The sequence below is a fragment of the Lutra lutra genome, chromosome 3 (assembly GCF_902655055.1).
Source record: "Lutra lutra chromosome 3, mLutLut1.2, whole genome shotgun sequence".
Lineage (NCBI taxonomy): Eukaryota > Metazoa > Chordata > Mammalia > Carnivora > Mustelidae > Lutra > Lutra lutra.
This window is the reverse complement of record NC_062280.1, coordinates 130,035,760-130,062,644: the sequence shown is the minus strand read 5'-3', so window position 1 is coordinate 130,062,644 and position 26,885 is coordinate 130,035,760. Positions and strand designations below refer to the sequence as shown.

Below are 26,885 nucleotides of genomic sequence, written 5' to 3'. Positions count from 1 at the left end.
CTTTGGCACCATGACCAGGAAAACTTAAACCTGAACCAAAGATAAATTTATTTACATCTTTTTAAAATGTGCAAGTGAACTGTGAAAGCAGTATCTGCTAAATCAACTCTGCCTTCATCTTGTACGTTAAAAATCTCAAGCCAAACAAAATACACAGAGATCATTTTCTGTCTCCATGACTGTTTGGGGACCAACGTAATGGTGGCCCAGACTGGACCCAGAGTGCCACCCATTCTCTAATTTACTAGGCCCAACCTTTGCTCCTCCAAATTAACACCCATTCATTTCTTAGACATTCTGTCCCCAAATAACCCCATATTCCCACTTGATAAATTGCAGCCTTGGGTAGTGGGGGTATTTTCAGGCAACTGTTCTCCAATGGCTTTTGTGCATCAGATTCTTTAATACCATGTGAATAAGCCATGCCCACCTAAAATTACTTCCCGTTTTACCTAAATTTTACTTGGCCTTGGGCTCAGTGAACAGGAATGAGCTGAGCTACATGAACTCATGGACCCTGGCTATTGATGCTTGTATCTACTCTGATACTGAGACCACACTTAAAATCAGGATGATCACTTGATGAATCAGACACCACTTTTCAGTGGAGTGGAATAAGAGTAACTTCTTCATTTGATGCCATCTTTGTGTGGCATCAAATGTGTGCTCCCCTTTTGCCTTCCCACTCCGAATCTAAAGAATATACAGGTATACATTTTCTCCCATTTCTTTTGATGCCATAGTGGAGGGCAGGAGTCATTGCTGTTAATTACTATTGTGGTGGTAAGGACTGTTTTGTTTTGAGAAATGGCCTTAGTAGCTTGCCTGTTATTTCTCAGAAAGAAGGTCAACAGACCCCTTTTCTAAAACTGTAGTGCTTACCAGATGCCCCAACATTGACTTGTGAATAACATCCAAATAGAGCAATCCAATGAATGTAGTTACTTAAGTATTATTTTTTTTTTTTATTTTAGAGCTTTTACCAAAATTGCACATTAATCAAAGTAGATGATCTGTGGATATCCTATGAGAAAACTTGCTTGAGAGGTGGTCTTAGGTGAATATGTGGAAATGCCCACTCTGATCTCTTCTGCTACCCTAACAGCATTGCAAACACACCTTATGCATAGGACTTTGTGACCTCAATTGTACTTTTGTTGTTTTGTTAGCACAGCCCCAAGATTGTGTTTTTGTGGAAGATAGTCTTTTATTCAGACGTGTGTTTTTCCAAGCTTCTAAATTTTCTCAAGGGTACATAAGACTCATCCCTCCTCCTGGCTATTTCTCTTAGAGTCTTTGGCTCTGCCTTTTACCAAGATCAAAAAAATATTTTGTCCTAAACATTACAATGTGTGACCAGTGAATGTTTCTCAGCTAAAGCTCTATTAAGAGAACAGTGTTTGTTCAGAAATACCTAAAGGAAATGCAGTGCATCTATGCCATTAGCTTCATAGTGATACTGTTTCTTGAGGACCCAGCATGTTTTAGGCATTATCCTCATGGTTTTACATTCACTCTCTCATTTAATGCCATATCCACCTTGGGTAGTGATTTCTGCCGGGTAGCAATGGTGGAGCCAACACTTGCTTGAAAAGCTAATTCTAGAGTCCAGATTTTTAAAAACTATGCTCTACTGCCACCTGTGAGAATTGTTTGTCCCAGTGGACTTTGGGGGATACCATCCCTACCACTGAGGCACACTTGGAGAAATGGCCCTAAAAACTCATTGATAAACGCACTGTCAAGATTTTGTCAATAATGTTGATTATTATATGAGGTGGTATTCATGCTGTGATCATGGAAGAGTTTTTCTCTAGCCCTAAAGCCTGAAAACATTGTGGGGTTTTTTAGACAACTAGCCTGTTTCTTATATTAAGAACATCTATGGACTCCTGGGTGGCTCAGTTGGTTAAGCATCTGCCTTTGGCTCAGGTCATGATCCCAGAGTCCTGGGATCAAGCCCCACATCAGGCTACCTGCTCAGTGAGGAGTCTGTCTCCCTCTCCCTCTGCCTGCTGCTCCCCCTGCTTGTGCTCTCCTCTCTGTCAAATAAATAAACAAAATCTTAAACAAACAAACAAACAAACAAAAAAGAACAACTGGTTATGTTTTTCCCTCCATATTAAATGCTAGAAAGTTTGGAGCCAAATGTGTGTTCTGCCTGTGGTAGATAAATGTAAAATTTTGGTATGAATTTTGTACATTATTACTAGTTTCAGCTACTCTATCTTGATTTTCCTTTTGCTCAAATTTTCTTATCTGTAATCTTAAATGGTATCTTATACATTTTATAGATCATTTTAAGTCACCTTGAATTCTTTTCTGAACAAAGTTGGGTGGAAATAAATGAATTGTAGTACCTCTGTTCTACCCACCACACAGTGTTTAGTGTTGACTGGAAACCACTCAAGACCCCTGCAGATTCCGAATAATGGGTAGCGCCAGTAAGACCACTGTTACCGGGTCCAGTCTCCTGTCTGAAGTAAAAGTCCTGCAAATCAAGAGGGCAGTGGGCACCAGAATTTCCTCAGTCCTGGCTCACTGGCTTATTCTCAGTCTCCACATCAAGCCTCTCACTGTTTTTTTTTTTCAATCTGGAAGAATGCCTTACTGAAAAACATGTGCTGGCAAAGCTCTGTAGGCAAAAGACTCATTTCAAGGACATAAATACTGATTCCAGCTTTAACCAAAATGAATAAGGCAAACCTGTCTTGTATCGGTCTGAAGGAAGAACATGTAAGATGTCCAAGGGATTTTCGCCAGAGCCTGTTACTCCCTTATGAAGCACTCCACACCTGCGGGGCTTCCCACCTGGAAAGTCATAGACTGTGGGAAGGACACAGAGATCCCATTCTAGTCTCCGTGAAGAAGGAAGGGGTTAATAAGAAGGGAACAAGGAAAAACAGGACAAGTGCAATGGAGAAGTAAAACCAGGCTTGAATGGAAAACGGTTCTAGAGCTTTAAGAGTGACCAAGAGCAAATAAAAGTGAATGAATCCATAAGGAAAGAGGGGACATACACCACACAAGACTGTTCTTTCTTTGCTAGTAGCACCTCCTTGGAACTAAAAAGATTCAGGTCTGCATGAGATCTTGAGACCTCAGCCCCTGGGTCATGGAAAACCAGAACATCGCAGAACATTTCCTCCACACCATGCTGACTGGCTCCCGTGCTGCCTCCCTATACATGGTACCTTGAACCACCATCCCAGACTCTCTTCTGGCTTCATCCTGGCTCTCAGGAAGGAGGCTTCCTGCAATGAGCTGGCCCCTTTTCCCTCATGCTAAGCATTCACCTCCACCATGAGCATTCATCACTGACAGTTGAATGCAGCCCCACGGGGCCCTGAAACATGGCCAACAGTTGGCCTCCTACACTCCCAAGTGCAGAACAGTTTATATATGATGAAACACAGTGTGTCCATTCTCCCCCCGTGCAGCCGGCCCCAGCTGAAATAAGGAAGTTTAGCCTTTGGTTATAAACCATTTGTATTCCGACGTAGCCATGTGTGAGAGGATCCTTGCTCTGCTGGCTGAGCTTTTATTTCTGCCCTAAATCCGCGGCGCACAGAGGCACAGGTCATGCTTCTCCTGACAGATACGAAGTCACTGCGGGGAGAGGCCAAGACTGCAGGGCTCAGAATCAGAACCCGCCGCATGTGGTGCCTAGGAACCTTTCTCTTTCCGAATAAAACTAACCTTTCTTCATCAGCCAAGCACATTTCTGAAGAAAAGGAAATGGAAGTCCCGATAAGCATCATCAAGTACTGAAAGGATTAGCATAAAAGGGATGCCAAGTAGGAGATTTTAATATTATTTAGGTGAAATTTGAATTCTAATGCAAGGCTCATGTGCCCGACCTCTCCTTCTAATAGAACAGTAAGTTTCAAATGCTCAGTGATGCTGGGAAGACACTTCCTACTTAGTACAAGTGTCCCCTACCCACTGGCTGTTCCTCACGGTCCCCTTGCCTCCCTCAGACGAGATAAGTGATGCGCTCTGGGACCTTTTCAGATTATACCCTGAGTCCTTGATTTTTCAGAACCGGGCTTTTGCGTGGAAGACAAAAGAGAGGAAAGGAAAAACAAGACCAAGGGAATACTCCCCGTTCACCATTTTACCTGTAAAATGAGTGATCACAGGCAAGCTGCTTGTAAAATGAACGCCGCATTTCTGACCACCATCCTTCCCTCTTCAGAGAGGGTGTCCGAACTGCTCTTTCAAGGTACAGGAGCCCAGGACCTGCTAGGGAGCTGGCAAGGCCTTGTGCGAAATGAAAATGTGCGATCTTTGTTCATAAATTATTAAGAATTTCAAAATGGTGACAGCAGAGAATTAAACCAAGCATGGGGCCCTGTGTGACTACCAGCAGGGACTGACACAGAGGCAAAGGAAGACATTTCACACCCACTGGGTCTTCCTCGTAATGAAGCTGAGGGGTCTTAAGCGGCCGCCCGCCCATGGTGATGACAAGGCTGCCCTCAGAAGCAACAGTTTTAAAATGCTTTCTTCTGCTATTTTTCACCTGGAAAAAATTTTTTCACCAGAAGTGCTATAGTTTCATCACCACTTTGAAAACTCTTCTAAGAAGAAATGATTATTAGCCATCACTCAGACCACCACCCCTGGTTGTTCAGTGAAGGTGTAGGTCAACTACTCCCTGTTCTCGGGATCTTTGCACCATTGGAAGAATCTTCTACTTACTGTGTCTGTGGACTTTTCCACTCAAGGAACAGAAAGCTGTCCCAAGATGGCCTCAACAGGAGGAAGTTCATGGGCTCACATGACAAGAAGTCAGGAAATAGGGTGGTTCCGGCATTCTTTTTCTCATCAGCCCAGAGCCAGTTTTGAAGACCAGAGTTTCTTTCCTTCTTTCCCTTCTGCCATCCTTAGCTACTATATCTGGAATCTGGTCTGAGTTCAGACCACCTTTTCTTTATTAGGCTTGGGAAAGAAATTTCCTTCCATGCTTCCAACAAAAATCCACAGATATTTCCGACGTCCCTGGAAGATAAGGGTGGGACGGGAAGGTTATCGTCAGGATCTAAGGCAGAACAAATAAATACCCGACCGCCTTCTGGCCATCCTGTGAGATCTGAGTTAGAACAGGCAGCCCAGAGCCCACAGCTGGAGAGCTCCAGACGTGTCAACAATAATTAAAATAACAATATTTGCTGAAACTAGAAAGAAACGCGGAGACAGAACAATGCAAAGAAAACACTGCTGGGATGTGTTCGCGCACGCACACCAGCGTGCCCCCAAAATGAAGCCAGCAAGACACAGCGGATGGTGCCCTACCATTTACACACAGACACTTGTCTGCTCTATTCTTCTGATAGATTCCAATTAGTATCTCTCTGCTGCTCAGAAAATAACAGGAATTCTCAAAGGGAACCACACCACCTCACAGGAGAATAAATGTTTGTGAGTCACACTTAGGAATTTACCTTCCGGGCACTGGGTTTCTGAGAACTCCATGTAGCCCATCCCCGTGGCACTGTCCTGGGCCTCCTTCCAGAACTAGAGCAGTCGAGAATGTAAACACATGGAGGCTGGATCTCACTGTAGCGATCATTCATCTGACCTGTTGAACTTCTCCTCAGACAGTCCATGCTTTCTTCTCGTGCGCTATGCTGAAGTTTGGAGGAGGTGCCTGGGGATGACACGTGTTCCTTAGATTCTTGAAGACTCCTCTGAGTACGGCAAAGTTCGGCATTTTCTAGACATTCCAAACTTTCAGAATAAAAAAGAAAGCAATTAATATTTTAAGTGGCAATACGCCTGGACATCCTGCTCTGTGGAATTAGAGTGATAAGCCTTGGGATGCCGAGAAGTATCAACTAAGAATGCTGGGTGTTTTTCCAGAAAGAGTAGCAGTATATCCTTTCCCCTGCAACCCGTTCCACTGACATATACAAAACCCTGAGTATTCTCTAACTGCCTGGAGTTCTTCTCTTGCTGTCCCTGTACTTTAAAGGAGTTAGAACTGCCCATTCTAAACTGAGCTCTCCTCAGACACCTGAACTTGGGCCAAGGCTGGCCTGGCTCTCGGACACCGCCTGGCGCCTTTCCCCAGGCGTGGGGAGGAGGAGGTGTGGCTAACAGGTATGCGGCTGCTTACCTGTCTGACCACTTGGAATGTTCCTACCTTGCTTTGTGGAAATGGGCCAACCTGGGAGCCCTTGAGGAATGAGAAAAGGAGAGATTGAGGGTTGAATGAAGGACCAAGTCGGAACAACTCGATGCCCTACAGGCATTTAAAAAGAGCAAACATGCAAATTCACTGGAAGCCAGGGGGCCCAGAGACAATCAGCCCTTTCTTGGGTAGAGGCAAGTCCAGAGGGCAGAGCCTCTAGAGGGGCCTTGAGTGTAAGCTGCGGACTGACTCTTGCAGGAATCCCTGATCTCCTAGGGCTCCTCTCCACCTCACTCATTCCTACCAGGGGTGTTATCTCCTGGGTGTGTGAGAGGAGCCTTGCTCCAACCGCTCTATCTGCTTGTCAGTCAGGAGAGGAGTCTAAGCCTTAGGGATGAAAAAGACATAAGACATTGTCTTGAAGTCTGAATCTCACTAGAGCCACGGCTTATGCACACAGTAACTAACCAGGCGGAGTAATGAGTGCCAAGCATCAGATTAGACAAACATAGGGAGTATTACAAGGATTCCAAAGAAGGACAAGAAATACGACTTTTAAATCAACATTATTATGTTTCAGGAGCACATTTCCTAAACCTTTCCCACATAGGTGCACTGGATATGGTTGCTTATCTGGAAGCCACTGAACCTTCCATTGACCAAACTTTCTCAAAAGCCCCACTAAGGGCAGGGAAACACTAGAGGGCAGGGAATTTGTCTGGTCTGCTCACTAATGACGCCTAGCAACTGTCAGTATGCCTGCGATGGAGTGGTATTTAATCACCCCTTGTTGGATAAATGAATGACATGATGGCGTCTATTTAAGAAGACTGACTACAGGTTACAAAGCACTGTCGTATGTATTTCCTCATTTCGCCTCCACAATCGCCCTGTGAGGTGGCTGTCATTTTTATCTTCGTTTTATAGGAGAGGGAGTCAGCGTTCAACTACTGTCCGAAGTAACTAACCTAGTAATTTGCATTTTACTAGTTTGGGTGCAATTGCTTCTCATCCAGTCCTGATTCCTAGCCTTCTCATCACTCCCAGGGTGCTTGCCTTAGGAAGAGGATGGCTGGGGTGAAGGTGGCCTCACTAACACGTCCCTGTGACTTGTTTCAGGTGGGTCTCTTTCGAAAATCGGGTGTGAAATCTCGAATCCATGCATTACGTCAGATGAATGAGCACTTCCCCGAGAATGTCAGCTACGAGGACCAGTCTGCGTATGACGTGGCGGATATGGTAAAACAATTCTTCCGGGACCTCCCAGAGCCTCTTTTCACCAACAAGCTCAGCGAGACCTTCCTCCACATCTATCAGTGTAAGTAGGAGGGCAGATCAGTGTTCTCGTGGGCACCCATCCACTTAAAAAGCATTCTATAGACTGAGGTCTACTTACACAAGTAATACATGAGTCCATAAAGAAATGCATAAAAGTTATCATTCTCTGCTTCTTTCCAGAAGTAAACTTTGTTCACAGTTTGATATGGAAATCTCCCAACCATTTGTTATGCGTTTGAAAATACCTTTTTGACATCAAAGTTTTCCTTCTCAGTAGTGTTTTGCATAAGATCTAAACCTACTCTCGGTGTATTTTTAATAACTTTAAAATGAGAAGAGGACACAGTAGAATTTATTTTGTATGTAAATGTTTTTTAAACATTTACATTTAAAAATTTTTGATTTTTTAAAAAGTAAGCATTGCCTTGGGATACATGAAATTCAAAGCCAAATGTGTTAAGATGACCAGAAATAAAAAGCAAATGTATTTTTAATACAATATATTTTAATTGGCAAAAAGTAGGCAAACCAAATCAAGCTTATGCTTAATTCAACTCATTTATATTTTCACTTGGAATTTTTTAAGTGATGTTAAATTGAAAATTCTCAGCAAAGCCTCTATAGTTAAAATAACCATTGAATAAAACAATTTCTAATTAAAAAGCATATCTTTCTAAAGGTAGCTACAAAGGGGGAATTAGAAATGAACATGTGACTCTTTTCTAGATGCAGTAATGTCATGATTATAAATTATTTCAGTGGTCCAAGTCCTGACTCTTTAGAAAAAAAGAAAAAATAATAATCTGGCCTGTGGACTTTGAGCTTTCAGGAAAATATGCCTGAAATGGAGATCAACAACATGGAAATGATCCAATTTGAAAAAGATCCTTGCTATAGAGAATGTGCTATGTTTAAGGCCTACAATATTGCAAATCCAAAAAGGATTATAATAAATACCACTTACAAAAACAGGATAAAGTGATGACCCACTAAATAAATATTATTTTGTCAAAGTGAATAGGTTAAGTTAAATTAATGATACATGTCATGTGCGTCCAAACAGAGAAAGTTCAGGACTTTGTTGCTGTAAGAGGTCGAACTGCATTTTCAGTTAAGCCTCCCTCTTGGTTTAGAACTATCATATAAGATTCTTTACATTTAATCAGTTCTCAAGTTAGGGTCGGCACTAGTCTGAGGTTAAAACCAGATTGCTTCTAAGAGATAAATCCCTTTGACCCTTTCTGAGACTCACCAACAAGAAACCAGATCACACCAGCACGTATTTTAGCTAAGCAAACATTTACTGAGTTCCACTTCTGCACAGGGCAGTGCTGAGTGCTACAGATAATATGGATGGGTAGTAAGACGTACTCCCTGCTCTTAAGGATCTTACCACTGAGGGAGATGAGACATGTAGGTATGTAACTGCCATGGAACAAGACTGGAGAAATTCCATAATAAGGTTAATAAAGAAAATCCAAGGAAGTTCAGATGAGGACTAGGACTTGGTGGGGAATTTGAAGGTGAAGAAATGGAAGGAACACGTGTTGAGTGACCCACATAACATGAGCATGGTCCAGGAAGTTCCAGGGTATTCTCCTGGCTTGCGTGAATGGTAACTGTCTGATGCAGTGCCAGTGACACTGAAAAATTAGACCGGGCCATCTCAAGGAGGGGCATTGAATGTCAGGGCAGAGAGTTTATACTTGATTCATTAAGCACTGAGGAACCCTTGAGTGTTATTGAGGGGGTTACCAGTTACAGGGCTCTCAGCTGTAAAGACAGAAGCAGAAAGCCAACAGATTTAAACAATAAGGAAATTTTGTAATCACACATGACAAGAAATCTGGAATTAAATAACTCCAGAGTCGGTTAATTTCACAGCTTGGTGATGCCAAGGCTGAAGTCAGCCTCTCTCGGTTATGCCCTCAAGGTCACAATACAATTGCCATAACTTACAATGATCTTGTCTTCCCAAAATCACACTCAAAAGCAAGAAGAGAGAAGGGCTTCTCCTGGGGCATATGTCTCTTTTTATCAAGGAGATAAATTTACAGAAGCTCCTAGCATTTATCTTGGTCCCATAGGCCAGAAATGGTCTACCTATTCTCTCTTAAATCCATCACTGGAAGGAGAACTGGGATTACCACTTTGGGTTTAGGCCAACATGGTTATGCCATGAGTCTGAGGGAAGGGAAGAGCCCTTCTCTTCTGGGCATATTCCAGAGTGCTCCTGAACAAAAAAAAAGTATATTTTCTTATAGAGGAGGAAGAAGGGAGTAGATATTGGGTAGGCAGCCAAGTTTGTGTTTGCCACAAGGGTAAATGTCCATCAAGACTGCTCTTGTGACTCATGAATTTGAAATTGGTGAACAAGAGATAGTGGATTGTCCAAGAACTGAGAGTTTGGAGTGAGCTAACACATTAACTGGGGTGCCAGATTGCGTGCAGTGACTTCCAGCAGTGAGACTGGAAATTCAGTGTTTCACGGATAGACTCTGGAGTCAAAGAGAGCAACTGTTCTTCCTCCCCTTCTCCAGAGCAGTTCTAATTTTAGCTGTGGTACTTCTTGGACTTTCATCAAATGATTAGAATTTGAATGGATAATGAAAATAGTTGAAACCCACTGGTCTCCAGGAGGGAGAAGGAGAGAGAGATCAGAGACTACTTTGTAGTCTTAAAGTTTGGTGACTGGGAGAATATTGAAAAGAAAAGGGGAAGGAGAGCTGGTGTGAGGGCAGGGAGAAGAGAGGTGGTCCGAATCATCTGGATGTTGCCATTATCAACACACAGATATGCAGATCTAGAATAGTCTCCTGAGAGCTGAGAAAGAGGCAGGAACTATAGGAGTGTCAAGTTTGACAAAAGTCCACGAGGCTAAGACCCAAAATGAATGGTGAATGTAGGGATTAATAGTTGACCTTCACAATCATTTTTAGTAGAAAATAATAGAAGATACTTTCTGACGGATAAAGGAATAAGTGAGTAGAGAGAAAGTTGAGACAACATGTAGCCATGACAAGATGACTCTTAAAGAAGGTTGGCCATCTAAAGTTGAATAAGGGGGCGCCTGGGTGGCTCAGTGGGTTAAGCCGCTGCCTTCAGCTCAGGTCATGATCTCAGGGTCCTGGGATCGAGTCCCGCATCGGGCTCTCTGCTCAGCAGGGAGCCTGCTTCCCTTCCTCTCTCTCTGCCTGCCTCTCTGCCTACTTGTGATCTCTGTCTGTCAAATAAATAAATAAAATCTTAAAAAAAAAAATAAAAAAAAATAAAGTTGAATAAGGTACACACTAGACATCTTAGCGAAAGCAGCCTATTTAAAAGCAGTTCAATGGCTCAACTGAATTTCTAACACTTCAGTGACAAGCTTGAAATCGTTAATAGTATCTCCTATTTCAGCACAAGTAAACAAGAAAGAACAAGGTTCTGCTATAATTTGAACAAAATGGTTCTTTTCTACTAAACCCGGGTGTATCTTGTGCCACACACTGGATGTGGTGGGGGTAGAGATGGATTCTAAAACATTGAATGTAGTCATCGGGGCGCCTGGGTGGCTCAGTGGGTTAAAGCCTCTGCCTTTGGCTCAGGTCATGATCCCAGGGTCCTGGGATCAAGCCCTGCATTGGGCTTTCTGCTCAGCAGGGAGCCTGTTCCCCACTCTCTCTTTGCCTGCCTCTCTGTCTGCTTGTGATCTCTGTCAAATAAATAAATGAAATCTTTAAAAACAAAAAACAAAAAAACATTGTATGTAGTTAGGCTTTTCCAGAAATGTGGATTTGCTGACTGACCGGGGCCAGGAGTGGGCCTGGCCCTGGAATGTATGATGGCGGGGAGGAGCAGGGCCCAGACAGGTCATAGCACAGCCTCTCTGGAGCAGCAGACTCCGGATGTCTTTATCATGTACCCCTACCATTAGTAAATATCTGAGCATGTATACTTATTTCTTCCTCGTAACAGAAATATACCGTGATATACTGTGCATGTTATAAAACATACCCAATCTGTATTTTTAAAGCATGAGGCAAAACATAAACATCATTGCAAGTCCTGATACTTTTTTCTCACAAGTCGAGGATGACCACAGGCACATGCCCCTGCCCCTTCAGCCTGCTGCAGAGACCTGCTCTAGAACATGGTATTTTAAGAAAGACAGTGTAACCAAAGTGAGCTCCTGACGGTGTCTTTCGGAATGAGAAGAATAAGGGCAGTGAGTCAGACCTAAAAGATCAATAATCAACCCAGCCGGGGGCAGCACAATGCAGTGCCTAGCAACCATTTGCTGTGATTTTCCCTGTCAGTTTCCTGCATACGTTTGGGGCCAGTGCCCTTCTAAGGCAGCCTGACCAACACCCACCGCCACCACCCCACGAGGACCACCCTGAAGGGGAATGGCCTGACAAGGCCAGACTCTCTCCAAAACCTTAGCGAGCCTGGTTCTTCTTCCCCAAGGACAACCTCAATTTCCATTCTCCCCAAGATTATGAAATGCATGCCATTGGGTCACCACACGAAGCCAGTTGCGCACCTCCTCACACCGAGTCTTGGGTGACCTGTCAGAAAAAGAAAGATGTGTCCAGCTGACCCTCAAGGAGCTGACCCACTAGGATTCCAGAGGGCCAACAAGCTCAATCCCACCATTCACAGTTAATTGTACCAAACTGGCATCGAGGCCTGGCTATGCCACTAGGGGTGGAGAAAGGCGATACTGCCATCCCCTAACACAGTGGCATCCAGAAACACCCCACAGAGCCCTGGGCATCCCGAAAGGTGCTTCCCAAGTGTCTGGTAGGAGGGTGGACATGAGGGAAGCCAGGCTGACAGTGCCCCAGCCTATTGCTAAGTTCAGCCAGAATAGAAAACCAGTTTGAAAACAACTGAGCGGTTGGTCTGCTCAGATACGGTAAAAGGCCAGGATGGGGGCGTTCCCTGCCAAATCATATCTCATTGTCAAGGCGGGGGGGTTCGGAGTTGGATGGCTGGGGTTCCAGTCCCAGCTGTGCCTCTCACCAGCTGAGTGTCCTGAGCAATGACTGACTTCTTTGTGCCATTAGTGGCCGTCGCCATGGTTGTGGACGATGGTCACGACTCTGAGTGTGTCTTCACACGGGGAAGGTGGCATTTACTCACTGTCTCCCTGCTGGCTGGTTCTGCGGCTGTCCTGCTCATGACCCGTCACCCACTTTTCCACAGATGTCCCCAAGGAGCAGCGGCTGCAGGCTGCACAGGCTGCCATCCTGCTGCTGGCCGACGAGAGCAGGGAGGTTTTGCAGACGCTGCTGTGTTTTCTCAATGACGTGGTCAACTTGGTGGAAGAGAACCAGATGACACCCATGAACCTTGCTGTGTGTCTGGCCCCGTCCCTCTTCCATCTGAATTTACTGAAGAAGGAAAGCTCCCCCAGGTGGGTTTTTCTCATCAACACCTAAACCGGGTATTTCCCATAGTTGATTTAAAACAAAAACAAAAACAAAAAAACAACAACAACAACAAAACAACTCTTGTGTTGTATTTCAGCTTGGAGAATTGTCAGCATTTAGTTTATAATCAGAAAATATTTCGAGGTGACCGAATTCACCTGCTAGATATAAATCCAAGTAGTCCCAAAGGATGCCCGTTGTGATCCAGAAGGCCCAAGGAATTGTATTGCAGTCTGTGTGTAGTGTGTGAGGGGGAAGGAGAAAAAAGTACGAGAAGTCCTATTTACAGTCTTTAATGAGACTCAAGGCTCTGGCCCAGCAGCCTACAGCGACGTGGTTTCAAACTCGGGGGAGAAACTAGATGAATTTCTCCCCCACCAGTTATTCCTGCCCTTGTATTTTTCCCAAGATTTTTCATTATGAACTGTCAGACTCTTAGCCTGACTCAGAGTATCTAGGCCGTGTGGTCACTGTTTTTATTTGGAAATGAGAAAGTCTGGGATCTGGATCAGCACCCGGGCGGGAAGCAGAAACAAAAGGGATGGGCTCGGTGTTGGGAAAAGCTCTCAGAGTTTGGGATCTGCTTACAAGTCTGCCTTTCAATTACAGAGTCATACAGAAGAAATATGCCACCGGGAAGCCAGATCAAAAGGACCTCAGTGAGAACCTGGCGGCCGCGCAGGGCCTGGCCCACATGATCACAGAATGTGACAGACTGTTTGAGGTGAGCAGAAGGTTCCAGCACCCTGCCTCCGAGCTCTTGGAGCCAGATAAGACGGTGGGAGGAGTGGTGGCTGCGTGTGCGGCTCCTGATTTTACAATGACAGTAGTACATACGCTCTGCAGCTCTAGTCTTTGCCTCCAGGAAATGTGACTGACTCTGCTGGTTAGACACCTGGGGTTACCGCGATGATGGTTTTCAAGAAAACGGTCACATTCCCTTCCATTGCCAGGTTCAAGGCCAGCCAGCCAACTCCAACGCATGTGTTAACTTGGACTTGATTAGGTCCAACATCTGCGTGTGCGTGACATTGAGCAATCCCTGTTCACTAAGAATCCATGACAGCTCATGAGTTGAGCCGCAGATATGTTCAAGAAGCAACTCAGCTAGACTTCTGGCACACTTTTTGTGGTAAAATTGGCATTTGTAAATGGGGAAAGTGTGCTAAAAAGGTAAAGTTATTTCTAAGTCGTATTTTGATGTTTCCCTTAAGTCTATGTGCTCTTAAGTTTCCTGAGCCCACATTTTGCCAAACTGAGTAAAAATGCATTGAAGGTAAAATAAAAGAAAGACAGAAAGACTGAAGGGGAAGTCATTCTGTGTTGTGAATAACAACTGGAGTCTCAGAAACGTTTTTGTTTCTCCTGACTTTAGGAAACTCCCCCGCCCCAGCCTTGCCGCAGATCTTGGGAAAACATCCTTTGCCCCCTGGCACTAGGCCCATTGCCTATGCTGTGGTTTTTGACAGAATTACTTTGCTTTCTCTGTGAGTGTCAGCCTTTCTTTAGCTCAGTGTGTTGCTCTTTGGTGCATCTGTTGGTTCAGGTCCCGCATGAGTTGGTAGCCCAGTCGCACAACTCGTACATGGAGGCTGAGATCCACGCTCCAACTCTGGAAGACCTGGGGACCCAGATGGAAGAGAGTGGGGCAACTTTCCATACGTACTTGGAACATCTTGTCCAAGGCCTCCAGAAAGAAGCCAAGGAGAAGTTCAAAGGCTGGGTCACGTGCTCCAGCACAGACAATACAGATCTTGCTTTCAAAAAGGTAATCTCAGGGACTGGAAAAATTACCCCCAGAGACCCCTGTGTAACAAGCAGGGATTTGTTTTCCTTTAAAAATGGCCACTCCAGGGCACCTGGGTGGCTCAGTGGGTTAAAGCCTCTGCCTTCGGCTCAGGTCATGATCCCAGGGTCCTGGGATCGAGCCCCGCATCAGGCTCTCTGCTCAGCAGAGAGCCTGCTTCCCTCCCCCCCCTCTGCCTACCTCTCTGCCTACTTGTGATCTCTGTCTGTCAAATAAATAAATAAAATCTTAAAAAAAAAAAAAAAATGGCCACTCCAGGGGCACCCGGGTGGCACAGTCAGTTAAGTGTCTGACTCTTGATGTTGGTTCAGGTCATGATCTCAGGGTCGTGAGATCAAGCCCCGAGTCAGACTCTGTCCTGAGTGTGGAGCCTGCTTAGGATTCTCTCTCTCCCTCTGCCACTCACCTCCCCACCAACCTCTAAAAGTATATTAATTATTAATTAATTAATTTAAAATGGCCACTCTGTCCACGGGGCTTGGCACACACAAGAGCAAGTCAAAGACCCACTCTGGAGACTGGCAAGCAGTCCCTTTGCACATAATCTGCATGTAGACTCTGAAGCTGGCTGCTGGCTGCCAGTCTGATCCTTGTCCCTTACCTGTGTGACATTGGCCAAGTCGCATCCCTCTCTGTGCCTGGTTTCTCATTTGCATAGTAGACATCCTGCTACCACAGTCAGAGGAGGGCTATTTACAAATCAAACAGGTTAGAATCTTTCCCAGCACTCAGTACACCCTGTATGAGTTGGTGGTTACTATTTGTCTTATTATTATTATTTTTCTTCTAAGCCTAAGATGAACATCTTAAAATTTTAAACCTGAGGTGTCCAGAATCACTCTTTCAGGTTACATCACCAGCGATGTTTTCTGAATGTCCAGTGAAGAATGGTAGGTTTGGGTTGGGACCAGTTGTCCTCTTCAGCCTTTGATGGTGTCTTTCCTAAGGTGGGAGACGGGCACCCGCTGAAGCTGTGGAAGGCCGCCGTGGAGGTGGAAGCGCCCCCCTCCGTGGTTTTGAACCGTGTGCTGAGAGAGCGCCACCTGTGGGATGAGGATTTTGTGCAGTGGAAGGTTGTGGAAACCCTGGACAAGCAAACAGAAATCTACCAGTACGTGTTGAACAGCATGGCCCCCCACCCTTCCAGAGACTTCGTAGTTCTCAGGTAAGCCTACCTCTAGGGTTTAAGGTATTTTTCTTTTTTCCAAAAGCAGATGAAGAGCTGCATATTTAAGCATTTCACAGCATTCAACCCCCGAAGTTCAGCCTCCGCTGGGAGCCCTAAGCCAGCGCACATTTCCCTCCATGAAACCTGATTTCGCTGTATTTATGCCCGACTTCCTGCTTCCTTCACCCAAGTTGCGGCTCTGCCCGGCTCTCTCACGGCCCCTTTCAATATGGAGCATATGGCTTATTAGGCCGTAAATATTGCTCATTTCCTCAGAACAGAGTCCCAAGAATAGCTACTACTTGTCCAGTTGCACCTTCTGCCAAATTATGCAAATTGATTCTGACTTGTCTCCTGATTTTGCCTTCTTCCCGGGGGAAAGCAAGCTTGGGTTTGTGTAACTCTCATGACGGAAGTGTGTGTAACTTCAAAACCCATCTGTATGACTTCGCCTGTTCACAGCTCATTGCCCAAGGAATCACTAGTGAAATTCCCAAATGTATATTTCAAATAGTTTGTTTATGAAAATCGTTTTGATGGCAAACTCCAGGTTACTTTTCACACGGGCCTTTGGAGTTGGTCCCTGGGACCCTGAATTTGAAGGGTCATTTTTCCCTAAATATATGTGTTTGTCTTGGCAACCTGGGGATCCTGGCGGAGAATGTGGGCAGTCTTAAGGATGGCTTATTACCACAGTTATGCGGACATTCGTCATCTCGTGGAATTTAAACTTCACGTCTTCACTCTTGTAAACAGCAAATCAAATAGTTCTGGGATGGCAGCCATGGGGAGGGAGCCATGCCATAGCATGCCTCTTCCTGCCCCTTAGAGGGCTGAGAGCCAGAGTCCATGCATGGAACCTCCCTCCTTCCATCCACCCGGCGGTCCCACCGGCCTGTTTCTTATCACAGGGCATCATTCCAGCCCCATGGGGAGGCTGTGGGGATATTGGAGTAAATACAAGAAGCCGCTGTCCTGCTCTCTGTAGGGGTTTACATTTTATCAGGGAGGGAGGGTCAATAAATCATAAGTAAGGGGATAATGTTTCTCATCCTGTGGGAGGGGATAAGTAAGAAGGGTGATGGTAAGGGGTTAAATTTTACATATAGTGGTTAAGGCAGACTCTCACAGCATTGATAGCTGACCCACAACTTGAAGGAGAAAGTGGGTGGGTCATGAGGCTCTGATGCAGAAGAACTCAACACTCGAGAAAATTAACCACACACCAGACACAGCTCCTGCAACAGGGATGCCTATGGTTATGATACCAGAAGATAGAAAGTGGCAGAGCTGAAATGCTTCCTGTCTTCCACGTGCCACCCCATCTAGACTAAGAATCCCTTCAGGATTGCCACTTGTACATGCATTATCCCCTTCTCTAAATCCTCAGGAGCTTCTGGTGATAGTTACTGAAGCTTTTTCCATCATATCCTCACATATCTGTACAAATCCCCATCTTTATTGCTGAACATGTCATCTCGCCTGCGGAGAATGATCACACCCGATGAGAAGCTGCTGGGCGTTTGTGTCATGCTTGCTTCTTGCCAGGTTTTTATGGGGAACATCCAGTAGTTTCTCTTTTTGGTGTGGTAGGACAGGACGGACAAAGTTACAGATGACGTAGCCAAGCCCAGGATAGGGTTTGTGAGGTAAATAACTGGGATTATGATCATGAGATCTATGTCCTGTGATAGAAATGGTCATTACGCAGATGCTCTCATGGTCCCTGACTTCCGTCTCTGATTGAATAGCCCCTGTAATAGGGAGCTTACTACTCCTCATAGCACCTGTTTTGTATCTGGAGTGTGCACTTTGTGAGTCAGGTCTTCTGTCTCCTGAGCTGACACATGCCATCCCATCTCTCCCTGCTGGGGTCATATCGACTGTGCTTTTCTCATCCTGCTTGGGAGCCCCTCAAGTATTTGAAAACAATGAGCAGTCCACATGTGTCTAGTTTACTTCAGGCTAAGCGCCACCAGCCCATTTTTTTCTTTAAGACTGAGTTGAGCGTCGCCTCCTCCAGGAAGCCTTCTGTGTGTCTCCCCTTCCCTTCCACAGGATTGCCGAGCACCGTATGCATAGCCACATCACCGCACTTTCCTTGGTGTTTTGGAGGTCTCTTTGTATGTCTGTTTTTCTCCCTTGGCTGTGTATCTTTGTGTCCTTTGTGGCTTCTCGTGTGCCCAGTAGATGTTTGCTGAATGAACAGAATGGGCAAGTCCTAATTCCAAAACTGTAAGACCAACCCTTCAGGAATGGCCAGGAACCTCTGCAGCCTCAGTTTTGGGGTTTCAAAGGCGGATTGGAAAGCTGCAGGACCATCGCTGGCCTCTGGGTCAGCAGGCTGAGAGCCTTGCTTTGAACTGCACTGTAAAAATTTTACACACCCTTATGGAAGCCATTAGTTTAATCTAAGTAAGTAGGATAGGGATTTGAGCAGGAAACTGAAGGTGTAAAACTCAATGCTGTGTCCAGGTTTTTCTCTCTCTCTTAGCCCTAATTTTGATGGGCCGGTTGTTTTTTGCTACAGGACCTGGAAGACTGATTTGCCCAAAGGCATGTGTACCCTGGTGTCCCTCTCTGTGGAGCATGAGGAAGCCCAGCTCATGGGTGGCGTGCGGGCTGTGGTGATGGATTCTCAGTACTTGATAGAACCGTGTGGCTCTGGCAAATCGAGACTGACCCACATCTGCAGGATAGACCTGAAGTAAGTGCACTCCCCAAGATGGCAGGCGCACCCCGGGAGCCTCAGTTTGAGTGGCAGAGTCGCCAGGGCCCTGTGTGTCATCCTGATTTCTTAATTTACTATACTCGGGTTTTTCGGTGCCACTAGCTTGCTTTCGTTGAAGATTACTTATACCGCCCCCTGTTTTCCTTTTCCTCACCTTTCGTAAAACTCTGACATTTCCCTGTGGCCTCTGCTCCTCTTTCTTTTTCTTTTTTTCATTTTTTAAAGATTTTATTTGGCAGAGAGAGAGAGAGCACAAGCAAGAGGAGAGGCAGGCAGAGGGAGAGGGATAAGCAGGCTCCCCGCTGAGCAAGGAGCCCAAGGTGGGGCTCGATCCCAGGACCCTGGGATCATGTCCCGAGCTAAAGGCAGACACTTAGCTGACTGAGCCGCGCAGGCACCCCTGCTCTTCTCTCTTTTCAGAGCTGTTCTCACTTACCTATGTGTGCTTCTCACACAGAGTAAACACACACGCGGTGGCTGCGCAGTCACCGCCAGTCTCCTTCTCTTGTGCTGCTGGCATGCCTGCTCTCCCTTTGTGGTCCCTTCCTGTCGCCCTGCTTGGAGAAGAAGCTAACTGAAATCCAACCCCGTCAGGGCAGTCATGACACGGAACAAGTTCTCGGTCTGGGTACACAGACACTGAGATTCCCCAGTGATTTCCAGAATTTAGTCTGAGCTTTCTCTGAGGAGATGGTAGCACTGAAAAGACAGACTGAATTCTTGGCCAGAAAGGCCTTTTCCAGGCACCAGATGACAAAATGAGGCTCTCGGGTCCTTGAGGGGTCAACCTCAAATTGTAGGCAAGCACTCTCATGAGCAGGGCACAGGACAGCCCTGTCGACCGTGATAAAGTGCTGAGACTTGGAAGACGCCTTTCCCACTTCCTTTCTGATTTTTGTCCCCACAGAGGTCACTCTCCAGAGTGGTACAATAAAGGCTTTGGACATCTGTGTGCAGCGGAAGTTGCCAGGATTAGAAACTCTTTTCAGCCCCTCATTGCTGAGGGTCCAGAAACTAAAATCTGAGTTTTCCCTAGTGTGACATCAACCTCAGGGAAGAGGAAGTGAATGGAAACACTTGTGGGAGAGAGTGTGCTCGTGAGAAAGCAAGAGAGAGAGAGAGACTGAGTGACTTGGCTAATGCTTAAAAATAGAAACACTGAGAAATCGGAATGTTGAAGATGCAAGAATTTCTGAGAACTTTCCTAGCCTTCCTGGAGATGGCTACATCCCTACTAATATAATATTTTTAAAAATCAGAACATTTATCTATGTTACTTAAAATTAAATGGATTATTCCTTGTGCATTGCCTAATTTGCTATTTAAAGGCTTCTAAGAAGCATATTCTTAACTGTAAATAAATGTATGTATAGCATATGTACATATGTGTGTATATCTATCTTTACTGTATATATGTACAATACCAATTTTATATATAATTGCGTCATTTGAAAAGGAACGTGTCTGACTCAGTGAGTCCCTTACTCACTCATGTGGTTCTTTCCAAGTTGCTCTGGGCCCATCTCCCCACTGTCCTGTAAGTGGAGCAGAATCTGCTGCTAACACCGAGGTGTGAAAATGTGTAGTCTGTCAGTCTGCCCTGTTGTTTAACCAAAGATTAGCTAACCAAAGGAAAACAACATTCAAAGGTTCTTATGTGTTGTCAGTTTGTTTGTGTTAATCAAAAACAGAGCATGGAGTGTTGAATAAACCCAGGAAAAGAATACTTACTCCTCTTAAAAGCACAGAGGTGGGGAAGAAGTTGGGACCAAAGGTAGGGCTGGGTGACCACTTGTCCATGGACCCAGCCAGCTGCAATTTCAGGAAAATGTCAAATGCCCATGGGCCACTAGAGTCAGTGCCAGCGACCGAAAGAAACTTTATTTCCCTGCTGGTTAGAGCCAAATAGCGTAGCCTTTGCATATTCACAGCCAAAGGGGGCCTCTGTGTTTGACCAAGTTTTCATAGATACATTTCATCCTGTTCCTAAATGTCATTGTATATGACCAGTGGCCTGTTTGGTCACAGTTAATTGGCATTTTCTTATCAATGTATTGCACTGAATTGAACTCTGGACACCAGGCAAGGGGAGGCAATGGTCATTCGAGAGTCCTGGATCGTCGCAGTTTCAGGGAATTCTTATTTTGCTACATATGATGTGCTTACGACGGAATTCATTCACATCTTGCAGTATGAAAGACAGGGTTTTTAAACTAACAGGAAGACCAAAACTATGCTCTGCAATTAGTCTTCAAAAATATAAATAGGTTTCTTAATTTCGTATTTCTTCATTAGCCAGTCAAGCTGACCTAGGTGTTTGACTTTATTTATTATTGTATAGACTAAACTAATGGACTCTCCTTAACCAATTGCTGATGGATTTAAGTTGTGGGTTTTTGTTTTTTTTTATTGTAATTCAACAACTGTAGAGAGGAAGATAAGTTATTATGTTTGGTTTCAGGGAGAGATTTCAGTAATCTGTGAAAGATTGGTGTCATAATTTAGCAACTGGTGTGGGAGGAAAAAAAATAAATGAGTGTTTTCCCCTTTTCTGTATTGTATGCATTTATGTTATTATGTAATTTTTTTTCCTATCAGCAATGTGCAATTCTTTTATTGAGAGAAATAAAAATGCTATATATGAGTTCTGTATGATATAAGGAAAATCATGCTATTTGAATTATGACCCAGGAATTTTTCATTTCCTTGCCTACACAAGAAAGTGCCAGCCAGCCCGTAATTTTCAATTTGGACAGTGCTCTGTAAGCAAAACAAATTCACTTCTGCCATGGCTCTTAAATTTAACCGTATAGGCTGGATTACTTTCTTATGCAAAGACAAGATTAATGAGGTTTAGCCTAGGTTAACACTGGTCCAGAGATGGAATCCTAGGTGTTTGGAAAATATGATAGACATAGAAGGATGAATCGTGCTCTATCACCGCGTTTAGCATACACAAGAATCACCTGGAGATCTGGTTCAAATGTAGACTCTGATTCGGGCAGTCTGGAGTTAGAGTCTCCATTTCTAACAAGTCTTGGGGATGCTCGTGTTGCTGGCCCAAAGACCACACACTCTGGGAAGCAAGACAATACCAAAAGCAGCTATGATTGTATTTCTGACTCCTCCTCTCTTCAAATTATCCAACTGACTTTTCTTTTTTTACGCACGTACTAATCACTGCTGCATAACACAGTGTGTCTAAAAAAAAGGAATAAGGAAAAAGGAGGGAAAAGATGCATCAAGCTTGTTTGTCAAATACCACAGTGTTTTATTCATTGTTATCTTGCCAATGGAAATAAAATATGATATTGCATTTAAATATTATATTTATACCTCATGTATATTTTTACCTCAATTGTTGGTATCAATCATCAATTGTAAGTAAATAATTGCTAAGGCAAATAAATTTATATACATTAAATATTTCCTATTTTCTATAAAATATATGTTGATTTTCATGCTTCATCCTGTAAGTGGAAAACCTGTATTCTGTATCTCTCCCAAATATGAGGATGTTGTTACCAACCTTCACTAACAGTCTGAATGCCTTGATGTGTTGTCTAAGGCATTAAAGTGATGGGAAGGGCTTCTTTTTTTACATTTCGTTGTTCTTAGCCCGGAAGTTATAAAAACGCATTAATGGTATTTTTACCAAAGATTTAGTAAACTCTAGCTACATTTCATTATCACTGAGTAGACAAGAAATTGAAACGTGATGTGACTTCTGGCTGGACCGCTAGACCGCAAAGGGTAGCCACATCTGACTCCAAGCCTCTTGCCTTCATTCTATTTGTTCTCTGCCTTACTTCTAAAAGATAACAAAAGTAGCGCAGATTAAGTAAGCAGGAGCTCCCTAGCATTCTCAGCTACAGGCTGCAAAAGCCACAGCAGCCCAAAAGACCATATGCCCCCACAAAAATGTTCCAAACTCTACTCTCTACACGTCTCCCTCAAGCACTCCCCCTTTACTCGAAAGTTTTGCCTTTGAAATGCAAAGGAGGCATTTCAATTGCCCCCCTTTGTTCTTCCATGTGAAAAAAGAGAACACGGTGGTCATTCTAGCAGCCACTGGCTACAGAAGTCCTGAGACCCTAGATCATATGAATTCAAACTTGATTGCAAGTAGACTTGAAATTCTTAGGTATGGCATTGTACTACTTGTGTCTTTTGCTATTTGGCTGCAGAAACACTGGTTATATGTCGTCGTCTTCTTCTTCTTCATCTCCTTCTTCTTCTTCTTCTTCTCTAACGTAGAGGGATAAAATAACATGGAGGGATAAAATAGCAAAGGAGAGTGTCACACACCACCACAAAAGCATAATCAGTAGGGGCCGACTGCACAAGGAATTAAGAAATAAACACTTGAAGGTACAACACTGTAATATCATAAAGCCATGAAGTTTTAGCAACTGGCAACATGTGATGTTGGACATGCCTTAGGCAGACAACATCCTTTGTAGATTGAATGTTGACTTCCATTCTAGCAATCCCACCCAACAGGCTATCCAGATGCCTCCCAACCCACATCCTCCTTGCACACAGATGAGGCTCAAAATCCCAAGTAATGCTTTCCTTTGAAGCAAAACTTCCTGTATTGTTTATTCATGCAGAGCACATTCACCAAACACCACGTGGGTTTGGGACACTGGACAGACAGAAGTGTGGATACAAAGAAGACGGTGTGGGGCAGAAATAGTAAGAAGCAGCAGTGCCTTCTTGCCACCAGTTAGCAAGTACTGAGCCACTGCTCCCAGCAAAAATATAGGGCTAGGTTCCTATGAGCCTCTGCTCACATTTTTGTCAACCAATCAATATATGATCTTGTTCTGTGTCCATTTCTGTGTAAACATGCCTTACTTAATACAAGTTTCTTACAACTAATTATTTATTCACAGTATCTCATTATAGTAGAACAATAGTCAAGAAAGGCCTGGGGCGCCTTGGTGGCTCAGAAGGTTAAGCCTCTGCCTTCGGGTCAGGTCATGATCTCGGGATCCTGGGATCTGAGCCCCGCATCGAGCTCTCTGCTCAGCAGGGAGCCTGCTTCCCCCCTCTCCCTCTGCCTGCCTCTCTGCCTACTTGTGATCTCTGTTTGTCAAATAAATAAAATCTTAAAAAAAAAAAAAAAAAAGAAAGGCTTAAAATTTTCTGGACCCTGAATAATGTGACTATAAATCTTTTTGGCTTTCAGCCTCACCATAATGCCTTTTTTTTATTACCCCTTTTCTATGGGCTGTCATCTCATGAATCCACAAATTTAGCTGTTTTCCATCTTTTTCACAGCTTCATCATGCATCATCTGCATTACTTTCCAGAGTAGCCTCACATACAGATCAATGCATTTCCCCTTCGTTTTTCTAGATGTACCACACTGCTGATTCATTAAAATTGAACTCACAGCCAACAGCACTAAAGCTCATGGCTAAACAGATCTTATCTAACATATGTATTTCATCCGTAAGAGTATTCCAAAGAATACTAGACAGCACTCAACACTATACCTGAGGGCCATTTGAAACAGCAAAATCGCTGGTTAAAAAACACAAAATGGAAAACGAAAATGTGGTATTAAATACATCATATATAGGATACTTCTTTACCGTCTGAGGTCTGAAACAGGAAGGCAGCTGTCACATTTGCTTGATCTCAGCTGGGAATGTGCATGAACATCAGGGACTCCCATTTTGTGCCATTCTGCCCATATCCAAGAATGACCTGGAAAGAATAGTAAGTATTGACCTGGAATTACAAATAAGTTTTAGAAAGTCAGCAAGTTCACAAATACAGAATATGCAAGTAATGAGGAGGAATACATATATACAATACCCAGTAATAAGTTACTGTGGCATCTATGAAGCCCAGAGTGGGTGGTAAGCCCCCAGGGACTTGGGGAGAATGACTGAGAGACCAGCAGAGGGGAAACCTACAATGTGAAGGTAAGAGATGGACTTGAGCATCAGGTGGTGATTGGGTGTGGCTAAAGCAGAGTGTCAGAGGGTACAGAGGATGGGAGTGAGTAGGGCAGGAGATGAAGCTGGATGGCCACGAGCCAGGCATTTTTAAGTTGCAGCAAGGGTTTGGGACATTATCTATTGAGGCAAAAAGTAGAGAAGTGAATTCACCTTTGTTTTGATGGCAAAGACTCAGAATGGGCTAGAAGAGAATTGGCGTATCCCTATATGCAGAAGCAAGGGTATGATGACATCCACATCTTTGCCTTTTCCTCTCCCCTTTGGTTTCTACAGAGATAGAAATAAAGTGATGGATACCACCGGCCTTCCTGAGCTGATACTACTCCATCATAACTTGCCTTTCCTTTCATTCTGGGACATGTGGCTTCCCCCTATTTCCTATTACATGTGTGGTTATCTATGTAAATTTAGTATTCATCTGACAACCTCAGAGAAGACACTTTCAAACCAGAATGCCCAGACACAGGGAGCTCCAGATACGCCTAGGTGCTATATGATCTGAAGATGTCGAGAACTGGTATAAGGAGCTTACTGTGCATGGTGAGTACTTTCACTGTTACAGGGAAAAAGAAGAGGAGGAGCTGGTTTCAGATGGGAGCAGGGCCAGAAGGGAACCATGCTGGAAAGGGCGGTCAGCTGGGCTCTGATCACATAGTGCTTGCAATGGCTAGGAACCATCCAGGTGGAGGTCCCCAGCAGCCAGCTAGACATACAAGGTCTGAAACTCAAGCTAAAGTTGTGTTCCTCAGGTCTCTTCTGTTTTGTCATTCCTGCCTTCATGTCCCAGTGATATGGATCACTGTTTCACATCTCTGTGACTTTGCATTGACCTTCTCTCCATCTTGTTGGTCATGTGGTAGCCTATTTATTCCTCAAAGCCCTATTCAGGCATGGACTTTCCTCACCATCCCTCTCAAATCCACCTGCTTCTTTCCATATTTCTCTTATTGCATAAATCACATTGCAGTTCATTATTTAGCAATAAATCTAACTCTACCACTAGGTGATAAACTCTTGAGGGCAAGGACCATGTCTTGCCTCCCTTTGAAACTCCAGATCTTAGACTTTCTGCTACATCATGTCACAAATATTGTTAGAATGAAGTGGGCATATAAAACCTCGACATCAAGATGACAGAAGCCACAGACTTGGAAATCATAACCCAGGGAGAGTGTGTAAAGTTTTCCAAAGCTGATGAAATAACTTACATTTTGTGCTTTGACTACTTCACCTCTCTAAGAGAACAAAGATTAGAGAATTCACTGGTTCCCCAAGAAGTTAAATGTGGCTGTTTTGAAATTAGCAAATGCTAACCACCTGCTTACAGCAAATAAAAGTTTGATTAGTTCATTCATTCAATAAACAGGTACAGAGCACTCATTATGTGCCAGATACTGTCTAGGCTTTAAGTAAATGAAACAGTGAGTAAAATCAGTGAACAAAAAAGACAAAAATCCCTGTCCTTGTGGTGTTTACCGTCCAGTGGGAAAAATAGCCAAGAAACAAGATAAATAATTGGCCAGGTAAGCTCTACAAAGAAAAATTAAAACAGAGGTAGAAGATAGATTAGGTAGTCGGAAAAAACCCTACTGATGGAGAGCTGGGTGACCAACTGCTCCAGCTGATACCCTGGCCATTTTTCTCTCCAGTTCCACTAGAGTTTCTTAAGTACAGTGATGGGAATGATAAATTAATTAATCAATCTGCAGAGAACTATTTCCTGTGATGATAAAGAAGTACAGCAACACCAGAGAAACGAATCCCCTGAGAATGACACTTGCTCATCCATAATGACTGTGTCTTCCAAGCCAGTCAGAAAGCAGGGCGAGCAGGGACACCCAGACCTCAGCAATTCGCATGTCCCTGATGGTAACGTTCTCTTCTTATGCCTAAATGATAAGTGCCCTGCTGTTCTGGCTTCCAGATATTAGCATGTCTCAAAGGTCCCCTGGTACTTCAGGGAGTTCCAGAGACCAGGTCTCCAGTGTGTTCTTCTGTTTCAATGGCCTCATCACATCCCACACACTAGCCATCCCTGCTGACAATGACCTCATCAGCTCACTGTTGGGCTCCACACATTCCCTTTCTGCTCTTGTCACATTGACCTATGTGGATCCTCATAGGTTGGGGGGAGACCCAGTTCTCCCCTTGATACCTCTGTAGGGAGCTGCCCCCAGTTCCTCCGTAAATCCTCACAGCACACCTGGATGACACTAGGATGTCACCTGCAGTAAGGCTCAACCAATATATTAGGTAGAAGTTCAAAACATGGGATAATTAAAGCTGCACCTGAAAGTGGTTCATCTTCTAGCCTACTGACCCAAGCCTGACCTTAGAGACCACAACTCTCCAGCCTGCTGGGCTCCACCCTCA

The 26,885-nt window shown here is 44.3% G+C and overlaps 1 protein-coding gene across 1 annotated transcript in view; it reads left to right on the top strand.

The window, feature by feature from the left end:
• The window catches only part of STARD13 (StAR related lipid transfer domain containing 13), a 181,241-nt gene extending 159,259 nt beyond the window's left edge, over nt 1-21,982 (top strand). Inside the window, 7 exon segments of the mRNA XM_047723128.1 lie at nt 7,256-7,454; nt 12,605-12,815; nt 13,441-13,555; nt 14,378-14,599; nt 15,586-15,803; nt 18,337-18,513; nt 19,445-21,982. Coding sequence (XP_047579084.1) covers nt 7,256-7,454; nt 12,605-12,815; nt 13,441-13,555; nt 14,378-14,599; nt 15,586-15,803; nt 18,337-18,513; nt 19,445-19,562 — 1,260 coding nt within the window. The 3' untranslated portion in view covers nt 19,563-21,982.
• The last annotated feature ends 4,903 nt before the right edge of the window (nt 21,983-26,885 follow it).